The following is a 25,605-nucleotide window of genomic DNA, read 5'->3' as shown; positions in this document are numbered from 1 at the left end:
CACTGTGGTTTATGTGTGACAGACAGGAGGAGGCATGCAGAGGGGTTTTAGGATTGGCTAATTGGAATAGGTGGGTTCTGCAACACAGGGCGATCCTTCGTTGTCTGGGACTGGGCATTAGGGTGGGTCCATGGTGGCTTGGAATGTGAAGGCCCAATAAGGGAGATCATTAGGGGTGTGGACCTAGTAGGCTGTTCCACAAGGGGAATTGACTGGTCTTTCACTAGGGCCTGGGTCATCCAAGCAAACAAATAATATTATAGTCAGAGAGTCAGGCTGCCAGAGATTCTACCGTTTCAACGTGGTGCCTCAGGGCTGGTTATTGTCAAGAGAATGCAGAATGGTATACTGGCTTTTAAATGCTTCATCAAAAGAGACTCATGATACTTCCTATGATGCTAGCTGGTCCCACCTACGTTGAAGAAGTTGTGTGTCTGGAGGGAGAGGAGAACCAGAAATCCTGGTGAGCACCGGTACAATCTACCCCAGGAGTCAAACCAAACAGACGTCCACCATATATGCCATGTTTTCCAACATCACATCATCTGTTTACTTTTCTTATACTCCCGTCATTCATCTTCTGTAATCTACTCATCCTCTGAGACCTTGCCCTAAAGACCTTTCCTCTGTATCTGATTCCTCTGTAATTGCCCTTTCTCATCTTCCCAGCAAATACTGATTTTTCCTTCCTCTGTGTTCCAGCAGCAGGTGATTTATGGCAGCTTGAAAATGTATTTCTGGTTCTGAAGTTAGCACGGCGCTAGTTATCTGTTGTGCTCAATGAACCAACCCCCAAGCGCAGCGACCTATGAAAACAATGATCATTTATATTACTCACATATATATTTGTAATCATTTATCCTACGCCCCTGTGTGATGTGGCCAGGGGTCAATGGGGCAGGCTGTGTCTCGCCCATGAGATAACAGCTACAGTGGGTCAGTGGGGTCCAGATGGGTCTAAAGGTTCACTCACGTGGTGGCAAGTGGGAGCTGGGCTTCTCCCCAGGGCAGTTTTGGCTTCCTCACAGCATGGTGGCTGGGTTACAGAAGGGAGTATCCAGAGAGAGTCAGGTGACAGTCATGTTGATTTTTAACTCATTATTGACTGCAGACCTATTGATAGATTTTTATTACCTGAATGTTACTGACCAGAGATGTTATCAATACATTTTTAGAGAGTGTTACAATTAATGTCACCATTCAGAGTTGTTTGAGTTTAAAATTGATCAAGGATTCATCATACAACTTGTGATTGGCATTATCATTCACATTTTGTTCCATTAGGTTTTCATTCCATTGTGGATATTATGAATGTTAATTTTTAAAAAAATTGATGCATCACAATAGTTTGCATGAAGAAGAGTTTTTCAGTGAATATTATGCAGATACTTTCTCTGATTGTCCGAGTGACATATGTACTAGTGTCTCAGAAGATGATAGTTCTTCAGAGTGTAGCTCTGATTCAGACAGTGTGAGCAATAGACCAACAAAAAGACAAAATACCTTGGTGACTGATGCCGATATGGAAAGTAAAAAGGAAACTCACAGTGCTGGAGAATGCTGCTTTGCTTCCACAGAAGAGTGGATTGAAGACAACACTTCATGAAAATTAGAAGACTTTAGAGGTGTGTCAGGTATAACTACTGAATGTAATAAACAGCAAAGTATTAGTGAAATAACAGAATTAATTTTTGCCCAGCCAAAATGAAAATCACTGGCCACAGACATTAGCTTCTGCAAAATCCCCCCACCAATATTGAGCTAAGATTCAGCCATAGAAGTCCAGTGGTGTCGCTTCGGCTCTAGTCACAAGTTTACCTCGATTCAAATGGAGAGAATATAGACCCCGCCTCTTGAAGGAGCAGTGTTAAAGTCACACTGTAAGGAAAGCATATGGGATGGGATATGTTGTTGTGGAAATTTTGAGAAAACATTTGATATGGCAAGTTATCACTACAAATCCATTTTAGAATCTAGCAGGGTGATATAAAATTTGTTGAATGGATTCTTATATATGTGTAGCCTCCTTGAGAAGATTAATTGAGATTTATTAATCTTTGTACAACCAGTGCAGAGCCCCAGAGGTAGATGCTTGGGTGCAAATGCCGTTGCCTTCTTAACAGCCACTGTTTCACCCTTTTTTCCTTACCAACAAATCCCTCACTTTGTTTAGGAGGCAAGACTCAAAAGTAAGAAATGAATCATGATTTATCTAAAGCATCAATGGCCCTCATATTCCTTTTTCCTGGTTTACTGAATTAGGAATAGTCATGTGATCCAATTCTCCCCCAAAGATTTGTAAGAGAAAGTGTTTCGAGGAATTGTGGAACATATTTCCTATTCTAGAAACAGACGAAGAGATGCTCTTGGAGAAATCCCACCTTCTTTCCTGCCTTTGGATGCTGTTATATGAGGATGTTGTTTGACGCTGTGGTAGCCATCTTGAAATCATGCCTATATTTCTATGTGAATCTCAAAAACTCCAACCCATATTTCTGGCATTGTTTAACTGCTAGATTAACCAACTTCTGGACCTGCATCTCTCAAACTTCTTGTTATGTGAGGTGATTAATTCCTATTATTTAAAGCCAATTTTAATTGGCTCTTTCAGCTGTTAGAAAACTGGAACAGAGCTCAATTATCGTTCATAGGATCGAATCCCCCTAACTGATTGACCAGCTTACTCCGTGGTCTGTGCCATGCATAAGCATAAGTGCAAAGGATAGTGACCTCTCATTTCTGTGTACACTGCCACTCTAAGCTCCTTCTCTGAACCTCAGGGATTTATTTCAAAGTTGGATTGCCCGGAAATGTTTCCAATCAGAGCCCCTTAGCCAGTATAAGTCGAAGTGGTAACTTTCCTTAGCAAATTTCTTTTTTGGTCCAAACATTAAAAACACAAAAGGCCTCTGGGTGAGCTAGCTTCTTGGCATCCCCCAGTCTTGCAGCTGAGACGTAATGACTAACTATAGGCAATTAGAGAGTGAGTTGCTACTGAAGGCTCTGAATAAATGGGGAACACAGCTGAGTGGAGGCAGGTCTTTCTGGCATCAACCAGGGGAAGCTTTGCCAAACCACCTGTAAACTTCCCTGGGCTGCTTCAGCAAAACCTCCCACTTTTAAGTTAGACGTTGCCCCTGTTTGGGGCATATTACCTGAACAGTTGTATTTATTTGACTTTCAAAATTCTTCACAGATAGTTACTATGATTTTTAATAGCACATTTTATGCCATCCCCTGTTAAAAGATTCTAAATTGGGCTCTAGCGCCTTAGCCCAGAGTATTTTATGATGGAATAAGGATGGTGACAAGGCAAAGCCCTGTTGGTGGGTCAAGTGTGGAACTGGATGGCTGTGGTTTTCACAGCTTTAGTCTTTACCAGAGCCATACCTAATCCTTCCCTCTTTCTCTCCTTTTCTCTTTCTCACAATTGGGAGGGCAAATGACCCCACAACTTGACCTATTAGAGGATTGTGCTATCTTCAATCAGAATGACTGGTTCAGGGCAGCACATACCCAGGGGGGATACCCCAAGTCCTTGTGAGACGTTTGATGTATGGATTCTGGAATGAAGGAGTCTCTATTCTTGTGCTTGTGGGCAGCAATGATGATGACCCACCTGTTGTGTATTTCCACTTCCCAAAAGAGTGTTTATTTGGAACTAAAAGATGGCAAAGCAGAGGAGAGCCCCATTTCTTGGGTTATCTGAACCAAGAATCCCCACCTCATCACCATATCACTTCATTTTTTCCTTAACATTGTTTGTACTGAGTTAATATTGTTACTTTGGCAACCTGATGCAAAAAGTCAACTCATTAGAAAAGACCCTGGTGCTGGGAAAGATTGACGGCAAAAAGAGAAGGGGACAGCAGAGGATGAGGTGGTTAGATAGAATTACCCACTCAATGGATGTGAATTTGAGCAAACTCCAGGAGAGAGTAGAGGACAGAGGTGCCTGGTGTGTTATAGTCTATGGGGTTGCAAAGAATCAGAGATGATTTATCGACTGAACAACCACAAAGTACTGTTATACACGCCAAGAGTCCCTGTGAGTTGAGCAGAGTTTCAGGGTCAAATGGGGACAAAAACTGCCCCACTGCTTACACTTCTACTGTTATACTTAAGATAATGATTTTGTGATTTTGAGGACCAAATCATTACTATCTAAATAGGGCCCTATGACAGAGGACAGGTAAGTTTTGATACAGAGGATGTAGAAGAAAAGATTCTAGAGCTGTAGGTGTAGTCAGCCTTTTTCAAGCTTTAAGTACCCAGAGTTCAACCCAAGGATATTGACTACCCTAGTGGTTGAGGTGGAAAGTGGAATGGCAGGACTGTATAAGCTAATATTTCCTAGGTCAAAGTTTTGTAAGTAGTTGTGGTGATGTTTCTATTGCAGACAAGAAAAGTGAAAATGATGCAAATTGCAGCAGGAACATTTACATTAGATATTTTGAAGAAGCTTCTATGAATGTATTACCCATGGAATTTCAAAAGTTTCTCTCTTGGGAGACATTTAGGAAAAATGAAGAGATTGGATTGACGTGAATATACCCATGATGCAGAAGCAGAAAGATGTTAAGGATGGGGTGACCAGTTGTCCCATTTAGGCTGGCACTGAGAGGGTGCCCAGGATGTGTGACTTTTAGTTTTAAAACTGGACAGTTCTGGGGGACTTCACTGGTGGTCCAGTGGTTAAGAATCTACCCTACAATGCAGGATATGTGAGTTCAGTCCCTGGTCCGGGAAGTAAGATCCCACATGCCTTGGGGCAATGAAGCCCAAGTGCTGCAACTAGAGAAGCCCGTGTGATGCAATGAAGACCCAGCTTAGCGAAAATTGAACAAACAAACAAATACAACTGGGAAGTTCTAGGCAGACTGTGATGAACTGTTCATCTTACTTGAGGTATTAAGTGTCCAATATATCAATGCATTGATCAAGAACCTACTATTTGCCCAGTATTGTCTTAGACTCCAGGACTGCTGCTGCTGCTAAGTCACTTCAGTCGTGTCCGACTCTGTGCGACCCCACAGACAGCAGCCCACCAGGCTCCCCCGTCCCTGGGATTCTCCAGGCAAGAACACTGGAGTGGGTTGCCATTTCCTTCTTTGTTGCATGAAAGTGAAAAGTGAAAGTGAAGTCGCTCGGTCGTGTCCGACTCTTTGCGACCCCATGGACTGCAGCCCACCAGGCTCCTCCGTCCATGGGATTTTCCAGGCAAGAGTACTGGAGTGGGGTGCCATTGCCTTCTCCAAGACTCCAAGACTAAGTCTCCATAAATGTATAAGACGTAGTCTTTTCCCAGGAAGATCTTAGAGTCATGAAGAGAAATTTAGTCCCTCATAAGTTCTGTGCCTCTATGAGCATTCATAGCAGTTTCACTCAAAACATTTGAGTTTTGGCTGATGTGAAATCTCAAAGCAGGAAATGGGGTTTTAAGGTTTCCCATGCATCTAGGGATGCTGAACAATTACTGTGATTGGTTGATATGGAAGAAATAAAGTCTTTTTTTTTTTAGAGTATTTTTTCCTTTTTTAAAATTGAAGTGTAATTTACAATGTTGTATTAGTTTCCAGTGTACAGCAAAGTGATTCAATTATACACATATATTCTTTTTCAAATTATTTTCCACTATAAGTTATTATAGTGCTTCCCAGTTGGTGCTAGTGGTGAAGAAACTGTCAGTGCAGGAGAGGCGAGAGATGTGGGTTTGACCCCTGGGTCTGGAAGGTGCCCTGGAGGAGGAAATGGCAACCTACTCCAGTATTCTTGCCTGGAGAATTCCATGGACAAAGGAGCCTGGTGGGCTACAGTCCATAGTGTTGGAAGAGTTGGACATGACTGAACAACAGACACTTTCACTTTCATAGGTTATTATAAGATGATGAGTATAGTTCCCTGTGCTATATAGTATACTATATAGCATATATATATATATAATGGAGAAGGCAATGGCACCCCACTCCAGTACTCTTGCCTGGAAAATCCCATGGGCGGAGGAGCCTGGTAGGCTGCAATCCATGGGGTCGCGAAGAGTCGGACATGACTGAGCAACTTCACTTTCACTTTTCACTTTCATGCATTGGAGAAGGCAATGGCAACCCACTCCAGTGTTGTTGCCTGGAGAATCCCAGGGACAGGGGAGCCTGGTGAGCTGCTGTCTATGGGGTCGCACAGAGTCGGACACGACTGAAGCGACTTAGCAGCAGCAGCAGCATGTATATATATATATATATATAATAGTGTGTATATGTTAATCCCAACCTCCTAATTTATCTTCCTCCTATCCCCTTTGGTAACCATAAATTTGTTTTCTCTGTCTGCAACTCTGTGTCTGTTTTGTAAATGAGTTCATTTGTATCATTTTTCTTTAAGATTCCACATATAGGTGATATCTTAAGTGATATTTTCTTTCCTCTGTCTGACTTGAGAAATGAAGTTCTTTTAATTAAGAAATGTAGTGTGGTTACCTGTATGAAATAGACATTATCAATGCCTTACTTGGTTTCCATTTACAGGCTGGAGGAAAAGGAGTATGTCAAGGCTGTATATTGTCACTCTGTTTATTTAACTTATATGCAGAGTACATCATGAGAAACCCTGGACTGGAAGAAACACAAGCTGGAATCAAGATTGCCGGGAGAAATGTCAATCACCTCAGATATGCAGATGACACCACCCTTATGGTAGAAAGTGAAGAGGAACTAAAAAGCTTCTTGATGAAAGTGAAAGTGGAGAGTGAAAAAGTTGGCTTAAAGCTCAACATTCAGAAAACGAAGATCATGGCATCCGGTCCCATCACTTCATGGGAAATAGATGGGGAGACAGTGGAAACAGTGTTAGACTTTATTTTTCTGGGCTCCAAAATCACTGCAGATGGTGACTGCAACCATGAAATTAAAAGATGCTTACTCCTTGGAAGGAAAGTTATGACCAACCTAGATAGCATATTCAAAAGCAGAGACATTACTTTGCCAACAAAGGTCCGTCTAGTCAAGGCTGTGGTTTTTCCTGTGGTCATGTATGGATGTGAGAGTTGGACTGTGAAGAAGGCTAAGCGCCGAAGAATTGATGCTTTTGAACTGTGGTGTTGGAGAAGACTCTTGAAAGTCCCTTGCAAGGAGATCCAACCAGTCCATTTTGAAGGAGATCAACCCTGGGATTTCTTTGGAAGGAACGATGCTAAAGCTGAAACTCCAGTACTTTGGCCACCTCATGCGAAGAGTTGACCCATTGGAAAAGACTCTGATGCTGGGAGGGATTGGGGGCAGGAGGAGAAGGGGACGACAGAGGATGAGATGGCTGGATGGCATCACTGACTCGATGGACGTGAGTCTGAGTGAACTCTGGGAGTTGGTGATGGACAGGGAGGCCTGGCGTGCTGCGATTCATGGGGTCGCAAAGAGTCGGACACGACTGAGCGACTGCTCTGATCTGATCTGATCTGATAGTAAAATTGCCTGTTGTGAATGTTGGCTGTAAATGGCTCTAAAGAATTTGCTTTGGTCCCTAAGAGTCACTTCAATGGGAAATACTTGGGAGGTTATGGTCCCACAGCCAATGATATGATATAAAGCTTGGTGTTTCTGCCTTTAGGGAAGACAGGGCTATGATGCTCCAGAGCTCCCTGTGGGATCAGGCTGGGGTTGAACTGCATCTGAAACCACTTCTTTGTTCTGCCCTGTCTCCGTATTCCCTCACTTTCTTACAGGTTTTTCTGTCAAAAAAAAAAAAAAATCATTTGTGCAAGAATCCCCATTTTAGGCTCATTTCCAGGGAACCTTGCCAAAGACATTGTCTTAGAATAACTTTGAGAGTTGAGAGGAAAAAAAATTCAGCAGTCAGGTATGTCAACTAACTTGTCACTGAAAACTTTATGAAATGTAAAATTTAAGAAAAGTCTAAGTTTGTTTTTTTCTATTTTATCTAGTCACATGTTGATGTTTTCTTGAGGAATGGTTTTGCTTCATTAACCTTTTTATTAAAATATGAGCTTGAAAATCTAAGCAATTAAATGTACTCATAAAGTTAGGCAACTTTCCTCACTGTTTTTGTATCTGTAGGTGGCCCATGGTTCCAGTGACCAATCATTTTTTTGGTTTGTTTTCCCAGCAGAATTCTGTTTTCCCAGAAGAATTCTGAATTTAAGGAATTAAAGGAACAATCCAAGAGTGATGATAAAGAGAATGTTAACATTAGTTGTGGCCAGAGGAAGCTGAAGAGTATGGTATAAAAGTCAAGAGTATAAGTTTTAGGGACTTCCCTGGTGATCCAGTCGTTAAGACTCCCTGTTTCTACTGCTGGGGGTGTAGGTTCAATGCCTGGTCAGGGAACTAATATCTTGCATGTCTCACTGTGCAGCCAGAAAAAGTATAAGTTTTAGTTTGACAGGCTTACTAATATTCCTAAATATCATTTTCCCTCATTGATTCAATGGCAATATTAATTGTTAAAAATCACCCCATAGAATTCTTGTAAGGAATTAAAGTGATAATGCATGTTAGTATAACATGATAATGTATGTTAGTATAGACCCTGACCTGTAAGTGCTCAGGAAGGGGGCAGCCATTGGGAAATGACTAGAAGAGAAGAATCCTTGTAAACAAAGACAGTCCCAAACAGAGGTGTTGCTGGAGTTGCCCACAGAAACTGAGAGTTAAACTCTCAGAAAATTCATGAGCCTGTTGTTAAACATAGCCATCTTTGAAATTAGCTGTGGAGGGAGTATTTATACCATATATGACAGTTGGCAGAGGCTACAGTTCAGGGCTTCTGTCACCAAGAGCTGGTTGTTAAGCATTTATCAGCACAGCAAGGTGCCCAGGGTTGCTCAAAGCTGTGGTCTCAATGGATCATATTTTTCTAAAGTGGGTATGCTTTGGTTAGCTCTTAGCTCTTGCCCTTCTGGCTTCAGACTTCTTCTATGCAGCTCTCTGCCATTTTTCTGCTGTCATATTTCATTCCTTTCTATCAAATCTTGCCTTTCCTTCAAGACCCAGACCAAACATCATCTCCTCCAGGAAGTCCTCCCTGAATATTCCTACCCTCCCCTGGTACCCTCTTCTCCATACTCTTCACTTATCACCCACATCACTCACTTGTGCTAACAATCTTGTGTGTCTGTCCAACTTCTTTGAAAGTTTTTTAACCTCAGTGAAGGCAGGGACCTCTGTTTCATACAGTCCCTCCTTCTCTAGAATACAATTCAATAATAACCAGTGTTCAAAGACACCAGTCCCATGAGTCAGATAATCCAGTTGTGTGCCAGTTTCCTTTAACTGATCTCAGCCAGTCAGTTTCCTCATTTGCAAAAATTAATAGTTGGGATCCAAGTCTACATTCTTTGCCAACACCATTCTGATAAATCCCAGCTGAATAGAGCTAAAATTTCCCCTCTGACCTTGTGAATTCCTCAAGAACTTGCAGCTTAGATGTATAGTCATCCAACCCAGCTGCCTTGTAGGATCAGCTACACATAGTAAGTTTTCCACCAAGGTTATCATTAACCCCAGCGGGAACAGTGCCTCCAGGTAGATATAACATGTTGGGGCAATTATGACATACACTATCTGAATCCATGAGTAAGCCCAATTTACATCAGTACATCCCACGCCCAACCCACTTCTGTTTGTATACATTTGTTGTGCGATTTCAACCACTTTGAAACACTCTCTTCCTGGCTCGTGAATGAGTCAGGGTTCCCAGAGGGCTGATGCACGAAATCACGATCAGAGATGCTTGATGAATCACATCCTTTGTGAATGATCACTCACAGGCAGGGAAATAATACAGCCCTCAGCCCACGCACTGTTGATCAGCATCTCAACTATCTCATCAAGACCACGAGTCACAGGGACTGTGTGCCTGGAGGTCAGAACAGAGGTCAGAATGGTATTGAGCAGATGCTGGCCCCATGGACAAGCTCTTCTTCCCTTCTTCTTGGGTAGTAGGAAAGATCAGTCACTCTGTATTTCTGGCAGGTCTACCCTTTGCCTCCCTCCCCTTTCTGAGATTAGTTTTGATGAGGCTTCTGCCCTGGAAATGTTAACATTTGCCTCCAGATGTTGCTGATGTTTTGGAAGTAAAGTTTTTGCCTGGGACATGACAGTTGGACACAACCCCTCACCTTGATATTCACTAGGCTGCAAGGGACATTTTCTTTATACATCAGCTGGCATCATGACATTTCCTGATCAAGGACCAGAGGCTCACAGGACCACACTTCCTAGATTTTTAATGGTCTAATTCTGTGATTCCTCAGCCTCCTTTTTGCAAGGCTCTTAAATGCATACTCTCTGCAGTAATTCTAGAGCTTTCTCATTCTCATTTTTTTCCTGCATACCTATCTGCCTCCCTCCTCCTGTCCTCTCTCCTTTCTTTCCTTTGCCTGCTGGTACCTGGCCCTGGTGATACAACCTAGATACTACCCAGGCCTCCAGGAGCTAAGCTTTCCCGCTGTTACCCTGAGCTGACATCCCCTCTCTTCTGTACACATCCAAAGCCTTTGGAGACTCCAGCTCAAGGTTCAACCTTCAGGATCTAATGCCTGATGATCTGAGGTGGAGCTGATGTAATAATAATAGAAATTAAGTGCATAATAAATGTAGTGGGATGAAATCATCCTGAAACCATCCCAAAACCATCCCCCTTCCCCAGTCTATGGAAGAACTGTCTTCCATAAAACCAATCCCTGATGCCAAAAAGGTTGGGAACCACTGGTTTAACCCAACCATGGAAGCAATTGTTCACATCTTTGGTCCCTTATTTAATTAAGCGTTGCAGAGCACCTGTCTGTGTTAGGTGTTTGCCATTCACTGAGGACAAGGATGAGGCTCCTCTTCTCATTGAGCTTATACTGTAGTAGGGGAGAGAAGGAGAAATAAAAAGTAGATTAGAAAACATCAGATCTCAAAGATGATTCCAGAATCTCTACATCTAAGGGCTCAGTGGTGGACATTTGATGGTAAAATTGTTTATAAGGCAGTGACATGTCCTTAATTTGATTTTACCTGGTAAGGTTTAATGTTAAAAAATGATAAGATGTTGCCAGGACCTGGTGAGAGGGAGGAATCAGGAGTTTTTCATGGGTTCAGAGTATTAGTTTTACAAGATTAATGTGGAGATGGAAGGTGGTGATGGTTGTATAACAATGTGAATATACTTCATGCCACTGAAGTGTATACTTAGAAATGGCCAAGATCAGAAGCCATGGATAAACACATGGTGCTATTGTATAGCACAGAGAACTGTATTCAATATGCTGTGATAAACCATAATGGAAATGAATATGAGAAAGAATATATATATATCAAGTCTGAATATAAAGTCTGAATCACTTTGCTGTATGGCAGAAATTAACACAGCATTGTAAGTAAACTATAGTGCAATTAAAAAAATTTAGAAGTGGTTAAGATGGTAAACCTTATGTGAATTTTACCACAGTTAAAAATAATACTTAAAAAACAAATACATGGATAAGAGAAAAAGTTTGCAAAACATTCCACATAAGATTGAGAAAATATCAGTAGTCTATTTCCAAAACCATCACTGGGGAAACTGACGCCTCTGTATCACTTACCAGAGAGTGCTGGGTGCCTTGCAAAAATAAAGCAGGGGCATCTGCTAAAAAGAGATGCACTGACTGGTGGTCCTTGTTCAGTTCAGTTGCTCAGTCATGTCCGATTCTTTGTGACACCATGGACTGCAGCATACCAGGCCTCCCTGTCCATCACCAACTCCTGGAGCTACTCAGACTCATGTCTATCAAGCTGGTGATGCCATCCAACCATCATCCTCTGTCGTCCACTTCTCCTCCTGCCATCAATCTTTCGAAGCATCAGGGTCTTTGCCAATGAGTCAGTTCTTCACATCAGGTGGCCAAAGTATTGGAGTTTCAGCTTTAGCATCAGTCCTTCCAATGAACATTCAGGACTGATTTCCTTTAGGATGGACTGGTTGGATCTCCTTGCAGTCCAAGGAACTCTCAAGAGTTTTCTCCAACACCACAGTTCAAAAGCATTAGTTATTCAGTGCTCAACTTTCTTTATAGTCCAACTCTCACATCCATGCATGGCTACTGGAAAAACCATAGCTTTGACTAGACAGACCTTTGTTGGCAAAGAAATGTCTCTCCTTTTTAATATGCTGCCTAGGTTGGTCATAGCTTTTCTTTCAAGGAGCAAGTGTCTTTTAATTTGATGGTTGCAGTCACCATCTGCAGTGATTTTGGAGCCCCCCCAAAATAAAGTCTTTCACTGTTTCCATTGTTTCCCCTTCTATTTGCCATGAAATGATGGGACCAGATGCCATGATCTTAGTTTTCTGAATGTTGAGTTTTAAGCCAACCTTTTCACTCTCCTCTTTCACTTTCATCAAGAGGCTCTTTAGTTCTTCTCTTTCTGCCATAAGGGTGGTGTCATCTGCATATCTAAAGTTACTGATATTTCTCCCAGCAATCTTGATTCCAGCTTGTGTTTCATCCAGCCTAGCATTTCTTATGATGTACTCTGCATATAAGTTAAATAAGCAGGGTGACGGTATACAGCCTTGACGTATTCCTTTCCCTATTTGGAACCTATCCAGTTCTAACTGTTGCTTCTTGACCTGCATACAGATTTCTCAGGAAGCAGGTCAGGTGGTATGGTATCCCCCTCTTTTGAAGAATTTTCCACAGTTTGTTGTGTCCCACACAGTCAAAGGCTTTGGCATAGTCAATAAAGCAGAAATAGATGTTTTTCTGGAACTCTCTTGCCTTTTTAATGATCCAACACATGTTGGCAATTTGATCTCTGGTTCCTCTGCCTTTTCTAAATCCAGCTTGAACGTCTGGAAGTTCACAGTTCACGTACTGTTGAAGCCTGGCTTGGAGGATTTTGAGCATTACTTTGCTAGTGTGTGAATTGAGTGCAATTGTGCAGTAGTTTGGACATTTTTTGGCATTGCCCTTCTTTGAGATTGAAATTAAAACTGACCTTTTCCAGTCCTGTGGCCACTGCTGAGTTTTCCAAATTTGCTGGCAGATTGAGTGCAGCACTTTCACAACATCATCTTTTAGGATTTGAAATAGCTCAACTGGAATTCCATCACCTCCACTAACTTTGTTCATAGTGATGCTTCCTAAGGTCCACTTGACTTTGCATTCCAGGATGTCTGGCTCTAGGTGAATAATCACACCATCATGGTTATCTGGGTTATGAAGATCTTTTTTGTATAGTTCTTCTGTGTATTCTTGCCACCTATTCTTAATAATTAGCTCTGATAGAGTGCCCAAAGAACTATGGACAGAGGTTTGTGACAATGTACAAGAGGCAGTGATCAAGACCATCCCCAAGAAAAAGAAATGCAAAAAGGCAAAATGATTGTCTGAGGAGCCCTTACAGATAGTTGAGAAAAGAAGAAAAGGGAAAGGTAAAGGAGAAAAGGAAAGATATACCCATTTGAATGCAGAGTTCCAAAGAATAGCAAGGAGCGATAAGAAAGCCTTCCTCAGTGATCAGTGCAAAGAAATAGATGGAAACAAAAAATAGGAAAGACTAGATATCTCTTCAAGAAAATTAGAGATACCAAGGGAACATTTTGTGCAAAGATGGGCACAATAAAGGATAGAAATGGTATGGATGTAACAGAAGCAGAAGATATTAATAAGAAGAGGTGGTGGTCTTGAAAACCTCTCCAAATTGGTGACAATAAGTGGACAGATACATGTCAGGGAAAAACCAGGCATGTGCTAATAACAGGAGCAGAACGGATCCCAAAAAATATAGCTAGTGCAAAGGCCCTAAGGGAATAATCGTGGAATTCTCCAGAAACTGAAAGAAGCGGTCTGTGTGGCTGAAGTGTGATGGGGAGGGGCGTATTGGTAGGCAATGGGGCTGGAGAGGTGAGCGGTCATTCCAGAATGCAACTCTGGCCATGTGTTTTCATATTGTCTATGGCTACATGGATGCTACTAGGGCTGAGTTGAGTAACATATTGGGTTGGCCAAAAAGCTCCTTTGGGTTTTCCATGTTATGGAAAAACCTGAACAAGGAAAACCCCAGTGAACTTTTTGGCCAACCCAATGCTACTGCTACTGCTAAGTCACTTCAGTCGTGTCTGACTCTGTGTGACCCCATAGATGGCAGCCCACCAGGCTCCTCTGTCCCTGGGATTCTCCAGGTAAGAACACTGGAGTGGGTTGCCATTTCCTTCTCCAATGCATGAAAGTGAAAAGTGAAAGGGAAGTCGCTCAGTCGTGTCTGACCCTCAGCGACCCCATGGACCACAGCCTTCCGGACTCCTCCGTCCATGGGATTTTCCAGGCAAGAGTACTGGAGTGGGGTGCCATTGCCTTCTCCAGCCAACCCAATATAGCCTGGCAAATCAAAATTATTTGTTATATGGCCCTTTACAGAAAAAGTTCTCTGATCTCTGCTTAGAAGTTTGAAAGCGGGGGAGTGGAAGTTTAGGAAGATCACCATGGCCCCAGGTGGAGTATTTGTGGCTGACCCTCTAGCTGTCCCCTGTGTTGGCCTGAGTGTCCGGCTAGACTGAAGACCTGGGCTCTATTCTGTTCCCCGTGCAGGGCTGGGCCAGAAGAAAACTCGGGCAAACAGAGGCTACGGGACTTGTTTCAGGTCCTAAGCTTGAAGGAGGAGCTTGGAATTCCCATCCCACTGACTTCATAGCCCAGCTGCCTCTGATCATAGAAACAAAATGCCTCTGTGCTCTATAATTCTCAAACAAAATGCGGTAAATCAGTGAAATGCTGGTGGCATAGAGAAAGTGTACATAAAAGGGAATTTTAAAAAATATTACTTTCGGTTAAAAAAAATTTGCCAGGAGTAGAGATGACCTCCAAACATCATTATCCCATCCTCCGATCTATGGGAAAGTAATGTGAGCACCAACAAGATAGATGATGATGAATGATGCTTGATTGATGTGGGATATATTCAGAAATCCTCATTTGTATTCTTCAAGTCAGCAGTCAGTGATGTTGAATAACTTACATCACCAAAGAACTGTTTTCAAATAGTCTCTCTGGCAAATTTGACACTCTCAATCCTTAAAATGTTCCAAGGAAGGAAGCTGAGATTACCAAAGTGAAGAAGAAAAAGAGAAGCTAGGTACTTGAACCAACAGAAATATTTTTTTTTTTTTTGCCAGGCCTAATCCAGCAGGTAACATTTAGGATGTGATTTTCAAAAAAGTGCACTTTGGCTAGTGGCGGCAAAATCGTGAATCACAAAATAATGACATTGTGAGCTGTAAACGGTTTTAATTTATACAGGTGACATTTAAAATGCTAATCAGACCTTAGGATAATTGCTGGAAGTTTGGAAGTCTCTGCTGGGAATTTGTCCAGTTTTTACAGAAATGATTCAGAACACAACCAGATTGGTGAAGGTGTTTCTGGCTTGGCCAACTTGGGTTTTAACTTCGCCAGAGTCAGGGAATTTGAGTGGGTGTCACTAGTGGTGACACTTTGGGTAATTGTAATCAATAGATTCCAGTCTTTAAGCAGAGAGTGAGAACTCATTGCAGCAAGAGAAGATTTCAATATAGCTTTTGTGGTTTGGTCACTTTGCCAATGGCGATGAATCAGTCCTAAGAAGATAAGTCCTTTGACCAAGTCTTGTTTTGCTTGTTGATTGCAGACCATTTAAAAAACAATCACATAGTTTATTTCCCCCATATTGGCAATATATTCCATAACTTTTCAGGTCTTTTGTTTAACAATCACAGAAGTTTGAGTGCCTGCCATGTACTGGACTCTGCTCTCAAGGCCCCATGACTTGGGGATAAACAGGGTTAATGAGGTCCCTGGCCCATGGAGCTTATATGGGAAGGGAGAAATTAACACACAAAGCTGATACATGCAAACATAAGGTATTGCTAATGGCAGATCCCCAGGGAGTGTTACAATCCAAATAAAGCGAGGTTATGGGCTAAGGTGACAGGTGAGTGAGATGAGAGGTGAAAGTTTAGGTAAGTTAGTAAGTGGAGCCCTTGTGGAGAAAGCTGCTGAGACCTGGGTGATCAGAGAGCTCCATCAGGGGCCGTGGTGTCTCAGGTCAAGGGAATAGCAAGTGCTCCTCCTAAGAGCTGGATGTAGAGGGGTGACTAGGACTCACACGTTTCCATAAATCCTTTCTTTAAATGTGTTTGAAGATATATCGTATGATCTTATCTCAAATATCCCTGGAAATTTTTGTTGTTTTTTGTCAAGGGCCTATGGTTTCGAGCATTTCTCTTGTAGCATGGAGATCAATCTTGCCATGTAGGGATCTCCCCTCTCTCAGTTATTTCTCTTCTGTTTTGTTATTTTAGTGAACTTTGGCCTCAGAGCCGTAGGATCAAGGCACACCTCTGAGATTTAATGAATGATGTGACTGTAGGTGAGTTACTTAGCCTCTTGGAGCTTTATTTGGCTCAGAGGTGTGATGAAGACAATAATGGTACTTGTCTACCTCCATGGGGTTGTTGTAAAGCCCATAATGAAGGTAAAGCTCTAGCTCAGGGCTTGGCATATAATACTTGCTCAAAAAGCATTGTAGTAGACACGTACTTAATTTCTCAGTTTTCAAGGTGCTTTCTCATTCTTACAATACCCCTGAAATGTGGTGAGATACATCATGGTTCAGAGTCAATAACAGAATCAGAGAGATAGAAATGGAAAGAAACTGTGCTAGTTGTCCAGGACTCAGAGACTGCAGATCTTATATGTACATGTTAAGCTCTTAACAGCTGAACCAGGCAGTTATCCTACCTATGGAAAAAAGTCCTCTAAGGTTAGAGGGTGATCTGTGCAGAAACAGACTTAAAGGATTACCAGTTCTCCTGGTTTATCTGAACTAAGGGTATTTCTGGGATTTAGCTATTTTAGCATGAAGATTGGGGCAGTCCCAGGCAAACTGGGCTGGTTGGTCACCCTGGACTTCCTTGGAAGCCACTGAAAAGCCAGATGCAAAAAAAGAACGTGTTTTCAGAGATCTGGAGCTCTTGTTCTCTCTTTAGCTGAGGTTTGGCTTAAGGACCAGGACTGTGTGATGCTTGAAAGGAAGCACATAGGTTGACTGAAAAGGAACTTCTCGATTGTGATATAAGCCAGAGAGTAAGAGGGTACTTACTGCCTTATACAATATCGTGGCCACCAGCCACATGCAGTTATTACTTGGAACGTGACAGGTTGTAATTACAAACTATACCCTGGATTTCTAAGATGTATTAATAATACCAAAAAGGGCTTCCCAGGTGGCTCAGTGGTAAAGAATCCACCTGCCAATGCAGAAGACCCCGGTTTGATCCCTGGGTTGGGAAGATCCCCTGGAGGAGAGCGTGGCAACCCACTCCAGTATTCTTGCCTGGAGAACCCCATGGACAGAGGAGTCTGGCAGGCCATCATTTTCATAGGGTGGAAAAGAGACAGACACAACTTAGCGACTGAGCATGAATATGAAAACCAAACAAGAAGGAGTTTAATATATCACTGAAACTGAAGTCTCTCAGTCGTGTCCGACTCTTTGCGATCCCATGGACTGTAGCCTACCAGGCTCCTCAGTCCATGGAATTTTCCAGGCAAGAGTACTGGAGTGGGTTGCCATTTCCTTCTCCAGGGGATCTTCCCATTAATAGTTTTTATATTGATTACTTGATAAAACGATAATATTTGGGATATGTTAGCTTAAATACTATAGCTTATTCAATTTTCAAAAAAGGCAGCAGCACAGCAAGATTTTTTTCTTTTCTCCACCGATAGCCGAAAAGTCACTGATGCTTGCATGGATTGGTTTCTGGGGGGAACCATGAGACCAGGGAAAAACAGGACCCAGGAGAGTCTGAGATCCTGAGATCCCAGGAACTCCTGCAGATCCTCTGTGAAGCCATCTTGAGATCAGCAAGTTCTGCATCAGAGCTCTGACTCCTCAAAGCTGGACTGTGGACCGGTTGTATTGGTCTCACCTGGATGCCTATCTGAGCCATAGACCCACCTGGTGAAGACCTGCCCTTCACAGCAAGGCTGCTGAGGCAGTTGAACGGGATCCCCAGGAGAGTTTAATGCACAGACACTGTTGAGACCCTGTGGTCCAGGCTGAAATCAGTGGTTCTTACACTTCAATGGGCCTCAGAATCTCCTGAGGGGACCAATCAGGACTCAGGTCCTCCTTTTCCTATTTCAGCAAGCAGAGGTCTCTGGATGCTTCCTGGGCCCTGCAGGTGATTCCGATACACACCTTGGGCTGAAGACTGCTGGCTTAATTACTAGATATTTGCATCAGGTGGAGGCAAACTCTACTAGTCTGAAAGTTGTGGCGGTGAGACAGGCGTGAAGCTGGAATGTGGATGTAGGTTTTCTGGCCAGTGACCTGAGCTGCTGAGTTGCGACAATAGCTGACCCTACCTGCAGCAGAGAGGTCCCTGTGGTGTCAGCCAGGACTTGTGAGCCTGTCCCACCTGAAGGTCCACGTCTCTGAGTCATCCTTCATGGAGCGGGGTGAGTTTGCCTCTGGAGGGCTTGACTGGGAGGGGGAGGATTTGGGAGATGGAAAGGCCTGGCTTTGTTCTACTTCCTTCACCCTCCTCTGAGTTCTGGGTTGATGGACCTTGAAATCGGGCAGAATCGAAATGCTCTGCGGTATCAGGGTGGGAGGGCACAGACAACTAAAGGGTTAAATGTGGTATCATAGGATTGGCACTGGTGGGACAGCCTTTGGAGCTGTAGCCTTTGGGTTTCACCTCTGGGCCCATCTCTGGTTTGTCCTGAAGCTGTGATGTGCGGTCTCAGGCATGCTCAGGCTTGCAAACCCCTGGCATTGTCTTCGCTTAAGAGTTGGTTTTCTGTCTAGGCTTTTTCCAGCCTGGAAGACTGGAGGAGTAACTCCTCAAGACAGCTCTCAAACAGTGAGAAGAGAGCCCGTGGGTAGATGCTTTAGACTCTGGTTCTTTAGGGGACACTTTTGGGGTATTCAGGTCCTGGGGGAGTTGAGATTCCATTGCCTCTAGCAACCTCAATAGTGCACCCTTACATTCGTGTCTCTTTCCTAGTTTCCTAGCTTCATCCCCTCCCACCCTCCTGCCAACTTCCTTGGTTCATCTTCCAAATAAATCAACTGCCAATCAATCCCTGTCTCAGGCTCTGAGGGGCCCAGATCAAGACAGCAGCACACCCTGGCCCCTTTGCCTCTTTCCCCAGGCCTCTTTCACTGGTATCCCTGGACCTCCCCTCACCATTCCTTTTGGAACCAGCATCATGGGTTTCTAACCTGGCTTACAAGCTTTCCAAGTCCCTTTGTGGTATATTTCTATTTCTTGTCCGTTTGTTCAGAGTGTGGCCTGCACTGTAGAGACAGGCCAGTGTGCAAGGGAGGGAGACGCTGTTATCTATTATTGGTCAAAAATGCTGACTGATGGAAGTGAGAATGTTTCCCCGACTTCTCGTAGAGTGACCTCTGACCTTGCTGAACCTCCCTGAGAGGCTAAGACGTGGCACACCAATCCTCCTGCCCTTTCCCCTTCTTTGTGATGCAGTCTGGCAATTCCCCCGTCTTCTCTAGCCCCCTTCCCTGTTTTCTCACATAAGTCATATCCCCTCGTAGAAATCTTGGTGCTTCTTCCCATCCTGGTGCTGCCTTTCTGAGGACCTGGACTAACACACGGAGAATTACATCCCTGTACCATGTCCTTTTTTGTCCTCCTGTTTTCTTTGCCTTTTGGATTTTTTTTTTTTTTAATAAAAAAGTGACCTGGCTCTTTCATCCATTGTCTTGGTTGCCATTTTCTGTTACTTCTTCGCTCTACTTTGACTGCCTCATCAATATGTCCCATGACTTTGGATAATGGAGTTCCTGGTATATGTGTTCTGGCTATAATCTCTATGCAGCTGGTGTGGGGAGTGAAATCCCATGTACAGGGTCTGTATTGAAGGTCCATCTCTCCAACTTGGGGGGCTGTCTTCTAGGGCTTGCAGTGTGTGCATTTGTGTTGAAAGGCAATCACAAAATAGGGGGTTCTGGTTTTCTCTGTTTTGATTAGGATACACAGGAAACTAATACTATTTAAATACATGGCATAAGTGATACACTGCCCTGGGTGAGGTGGTTCACCCATTTGTTTTCATTTAATGAATATGAGCCACCGTGCGATGTAGGAAGTATTATTCCTGTTTCATAGACAGGAAGACTGAGGCTTCACAATGTTTGATGACTCGTTCAAGAGCATGATTTGAGTGATTGTGTTTTAACCGAGGAGCTCTTAGTACTTAACAGATCATTCTTAGGTGGAAATTGTTCCATGGCTCGCGGGTGTTATGGGAACAGAATGTTCCAGTGAATAAATGTAGAAATTGAGGAAGGGGTAGCCACAACTCTGACACATCCAAGGACAGGACTGGCTGGGGCATCAAAAAGATCTGGTGTTGGAGCACAAATTGTGTTTTCTTTGTGTTCCTGCCTGGTTTTTAAATACAAAAGCCCTGAGGTGAGTTGAAAGATGAAGGTCTCATCTAGCTTAAAAAAAAAAAAAAAAAAAAAGGCTGTATGTGTCTGGCTGATCGGAGCCAATTCTCTGTTCTCTGCACACTGGGGTTTTTAAAATGCACGATCAACCCTGTTGGCCCAGCGCTGATGTTTTATTCAGTTTCATGTGGTCCTTCTGAGGCCCGCTCTATCATTAGGGGCTGTTTGCAAAGGCGCCTTGTGAGAAATGATGCAATACCCAGAAAAAGGACCCTGAGTTGCTTTTTTTAATCTGCTGTAAGCAACCTCATTTGTACAGATTTGATTCCTAATGATCCTGTCCTCACTTTCATCTGCTTCCTGAGCCTGGGTCAGACAGGCAGTGAGGAAGCAATCAGACGGGAGATGCTTCATTTGTTGTGAGCTTCAGCCTTCTTCAGCTGGGTCAGCGTGGGCAGGTGGAAACCAGGGCTGGTTCCTTCATTCATGGACCTTCTAGGTCTGACACTTGGGGTTTCTTGTAGAAGATGGTCCTAAAAAGAATCAGAAGAAAGGGCTGCAGGTGTGGGAGGGAGGGCAAGGTTCCCTGTGGCTTAGCATGCCATGGGAGGTCCCCAGAATGCACTGCATCTGGGAGTGGTGGTTGATAGAAAAATGGAGAAGTGCTAAGTTCCAATTCTCTTTGGTTGAGTGAAGTATGGGGATGTATCTGTGAGTAGAGAAGGAAGTCTGTTTTTAGTGGAGAGACATTCTTAATTGTCTTAAGAAAGTATCGTTGATCATCTATCTACCCCATCATTTGTCATGTATTTATTTCTTTATTCAGAGGTGTAATAAGCATCCTTGGGCTGTGTGCTGGCGTTATAGCAGAGAAGCAGACAGGCACAGCCCTGTCTTATGGGCTCTACAGTCCAATAGATTGATGGGTTTGTGAACTGTGTCTTTGCAAGACACACAGATAAGGGTAAATAAACTCCATCTGGAGCTTGTTCTATATAGGGTAGCTTTGAAATTTAATAAGAATGCCAAGTCATCTTGAGATTATTTGCATTTAATTTGAACACATTTTAAAATTTAAATGAGGGTATGGGGGATATCCCCTCTCCAGCCACAGTAACTGGCCTAAAGGAAAGGACTTTGGTCTGGGTTGAAGCAATCCTAATTCTCCACTAGGTTTTTTTCTTACTGAATTCAAGAGAGGGAGACTCTTTCCTCGCTGGTAAAGGACATAGGATCCTTATATAAGGATATAAGACTACAGATCTATGTTTCTGGCTGTAGGAAGAGTGAATTCTGAGAGCTCAAAGCTGACCAATGGAGACGGACAGAAGGAGGTGATCATAGCCACAGAGCAGGCAGTGCAGAGTGGGGATACATGGCGGGGAGTTGACATGAGCAGGGAAGGAAGAGCCTAGGAGAAGAGGAGGGAGATATGGGAGAAGAATAGAAGGGGGCGAGGGAGATAGGCTGGGGAGACAGACAGATGTGAGGTGACAGACAGATGTGGGGTGACAGACAGATGGACAGTGTAGGCGGAGATGCAGGTATGGGAGGGACGTGCGATTCGAGTGATTGTGTTTCAGCCGAGGAGCTCATAGTACTTAACAGATCATTCTTAGGTGGAAATTGTTCTGTGGCTTGCAGATGTTATGGGAACAGAATGTTCAATGAATAAATGTGGAAATTGAGGAAGTGGCAGCCACGACTCTGACACATCCAAGGTCAGAGGAGGGATGGGGGCAGGGAGGCAAGGACAGAGAGAGGGACGCATGAGGGAAGGGAGAGATAGAATCTAATGGGCCGGGGTACAGAGTGGGAGGGATAGACATAGGGACAGAAAGAGGGAAGGGGAGAGACAGAGAAGGGCGGAGGGAGAGGGACGGGGAGGCGAAGTTAGAGGGAACCAGGAAGGGGAGGAGACACACACCGATGCGGGGACATGTACACACACACACACCCACAACACACACCCACAACACACACACATACACACACAACACACACACACACACCCATCCACCGACCCACCCACCCAGACAGAGAGGCAGACGAAGCGAGTGGGGGATCCAGACCCGGAAGTCAGCCCTCCAGGTGCTCAGAGCAGGGAGTTGGGGTGGTGGAGGCTGGGGAGGGTTGGAAACACCTCCTAGAGAACTGAGTCTTGAGCAGGAGTTTGCCATGTTCTAGCCTTCCAGGTGAAGACAGGGTGCCCCAGCATGGGAAGGTCAGGACTCCCGGTGCCTCCCCATAGCTCCCCGAGGTGCGCACCGTGTCTCCCAGAGGAGAAGTGGGAGCTGGACCAGGCTGGGTGGGGACAGCTGAAGCCAGGTAGACTTGATCCTAAGAGACTTGGCCAACCAAGTGCTAGCATTTCCGGGTCTAGGTGCTAGGCATCCCCCACACCCTGCCGAGCCCAGGGTCTGAATAAGGGCTAACTGGTGCTCACACCTCTGGCTCACAGTTCCCTTTTCCCACTGGATAACTGAAGGCTGCGTTTTCAACCCAACCACCAGGAGGAGAAAGGGGTGACAAAGGATGAGATGATTGGTTAACATCACTGACTCAGTGGACATAAATTTGAGCAAAGGCAGGTAGATGGTGAAGGACAGGGAAGCCTGGTGTGCTGCAGTCCATGGGGTTGCAAAGAGTCAGACACCACTGAGTGACTGAACAGTAACAACACTGTTACTTGAGTGAACCCACTCTCAACATGCAGCTGCTAAAAAAGAGAACACCCAAACCACTTCCCCTGCCTCCAAGTCCCAAATCCAAGCAGGTTTGCTGTCACTGTCTGGGCTATACAGTGATTTTCTAGTTTTCTTTTCTTTGCATTTTTTTTTTTAAATTTGTGGAATAACTCACAGTTCTTGAAATATGAGGTACAGATTGCATGTCTAATTTATTCAACTCAGCCAGAGACACTTGAGATAATTACAGTGGGGAATTCCATTTCCTGAGAAAACCTAGATGCTAAGAGGGTGATTCTGCCAGTTCGCTGTGGGACTCTGTACCCTGTGGATGGGTGGGTGGGGAGAGCACATCATGTACCTGGTGGGATGATTCTAGCGGCTCAAGAGTCTGAGCTCTCTCAGTACTTCCAGAGACATGAGCTAGATGCTATAACATGTTTTCATTTACAAAACATCTAACATATTCAGTTATATAAGGTTATTTTCATGCTTAACATTTATCATCTACATTGCTGAGTTTCTAATATACAAATGCCTACTATATTTTGGATCTCGGTCACAGAATGGAATAATGTTAAAAAATCATTTTAATTTATTATTCTTTCTTTGCAACCTTTTGTGAAGGTCACGTATATACAGGAAAGGGCACACATCATCAATACGCAGCTCAATAACATTTTTCACTGTTTGGTTCTCAAGTGTTGCTGACCCCTGAACCCCAGATCAAGAAACAATATTGCAGGGAGCACTCCAAAAGAACCCAGGGGTCCCCAGCTCTTCCTGGACAGCCTCCTAAAGTGATCAGGTCCTGACTTTTAGCACTGTAGATTCATATTGACTTGGTCAGTAATATATTTGAAGATGTCCATTATTTTTTGCTTGTGATTTATTTTATTTAAAAAAAATTATTTTTAATTGGAGGATAATTACTTTACAACATTGTGTTGGTTTCTGCCATACATTAACATGGATCAGCCATAGGTATACATATGTTCCCTCCCTCTTAAACCTCCCTCCCACCTCCCACCCCATCCCACCACTGGGTTGTCATGGAGTACCAAGACTTCCATTTTTTTTTAAAAGATGTATTTATGTTGATTGTAGCTGTGGCTCATTTATTTTCTTCACTCTCTGATAGTCCATGTGATGAGAGCAGCAGTATTTATTTATCTAAACCACCATGAATGACCATTTGGGTCTTTTTTTACTGATCATAAGAAGTGCTGCTATGAGCATTCTTATTCACAGCAGACATCATTTTGTACATTAAATCTCAACATTACTGTATTAGTCAGAGTTGTCCAGAGAATCAGAAGGATATGTGTGGTATGGCTGAGTCCCTTTGCTGTCCACCTGAAGCTATCACAACATTGTTAATAGGCTATACTCTAATACAAAATAAAAAGTTAAAAAAATACCAATATAAAAGTGATTCTCAGTTGTGCGTAGTTGCTCAGTTGTGTCTGACACTTTGTGACCTCATGGACTGCAGCCCGCCAGGCTCCTCTGTCCATGGTAATTCTCCAGGCAAGAATACTGGAGTGGGTTGCCATGCCCTCTTCCAGCGGATCGTCCCAACCCAGGGATTGAACCCAGGTCCTCTGCATTGCAGGCGGATTCTTTACCATCTGAGTCACCGGGGAAGCCCCGAAGCGCTTCTATGTAATACTAATTGTAAGCTTATAATCAGTCAAGTTGGCCTCTCTTGAGATTTGGGGGGAAAACAAGGTATGTGTGTATTTCTTTTGAAGAATTGGCTTCTGTGCTTGTGGAGGCTGGCAGATCCGAAATCCGCGGGCAGTTCAGCGGGCTGGAGGCCAGCGGAAGAGCTGTGGGTTTGAATCCAAAGACGGTCTCATGGTGGAGTTTATTTTCCCTTTGGAAAGGTCAGTATTTTCCTAAGGCTTTCAACTGATCGGACAAGGCCCACACCTATAATGGAGAGAAATCTGCTTTGACTCCAAGTTGGCTGATGTAAATGGTAATCAAAAGCTTTATAGAAGCATCTGGAACAACACTTGATCAAATATCTGGGCACTGTGGTCTAACCAGGTTGACACATAGTCTGTACTATGATAGCTGCTTACTGAGCATCTGCTGTGTGACCTCACCTTTGCTGGGGCTGGGGTGGGTAAAAGGTGGTGGAGGTGCCCTAAATTATGAATTAGGAATAGAAAAATTTGAGGTAGAGTGAAGCCAACAGACCAAGAGATGATTGCCACTGAAAAAATAGTTTATTACTGATCTTACCCCTAAGAGGAGGGGCCTGTCCTGCCATGGAGTGTGTGTGGGGAACACAGGGAAGCACCAGGGTCAGTCGGGGCAGAAGGAAAGGAAGGAACTATTGTGAAAACTTTGACACTTTGACTGTGGTTTCTGGGAAAAGGAACAGGTGAGGCAGGGTAGGCAGGCTTAGAGGTGGCCAATTTAAATAATTTTCAGGGGCTCTGGGGCATCAGAGCTGTCTTCTGTTCCCT

The 25,605-nt window shown here is 43.7% G+C and overlaps 1 protein-coding gene across 48 annotated transcripts in view; it reads left to right on the top strand.

The window, feature by feature from the left end:
- The window catches only part of LOC147348197 (uncharacterized), a 544,560-nt gene that overhangs the window by 99,032 nt on the left and 419,923 nt on the right, over positions 1 to 25,605 (top strand). For 47 of the 48 annotated variants that reach the window (XR_015151212.1, XR_015151211.1, XR_015151169.1 and 44 more), the window contains exon 2: positions 17,744 to 18,478. The exons of the other annotated variant lie outside the window; for it this stretch is intronic. Coding sequence is in view for 1 of the 47 variants with exons in the window: in XM_086366617.1 (XP_086222743.1) it covers positions 18,469 to 18,478 (10 nt within the window). In the remaining 46 variants the exon portion in view is untranslated. The remainder of the gene's footprint in view (positions 1 to 17,743; positions 18,479 to 25,605) is intronic. 48 annotated transcript variants of the gene reach the window in all.

This window comes from Bos grunniens, chromosome 22 (assembly GCF_055505025.1).
Source record: "Bos grunniens cultivar Pamir isolate PY7600 chromosome 22, Bosgru_T2T1.0, whole genome shotgun sequence".
Taxonomy (NCBI): domain Eukaryota; kingdom Metazoa; phylum Chordata; class Mammalia; order Artiodactyla; family Bovidae; genus Bos; species Bos grunniens.
Note: the sequence above shows the minus strand (reverse complement) of the source record. Positions and strands in the feature narration are given on the sequence as shown.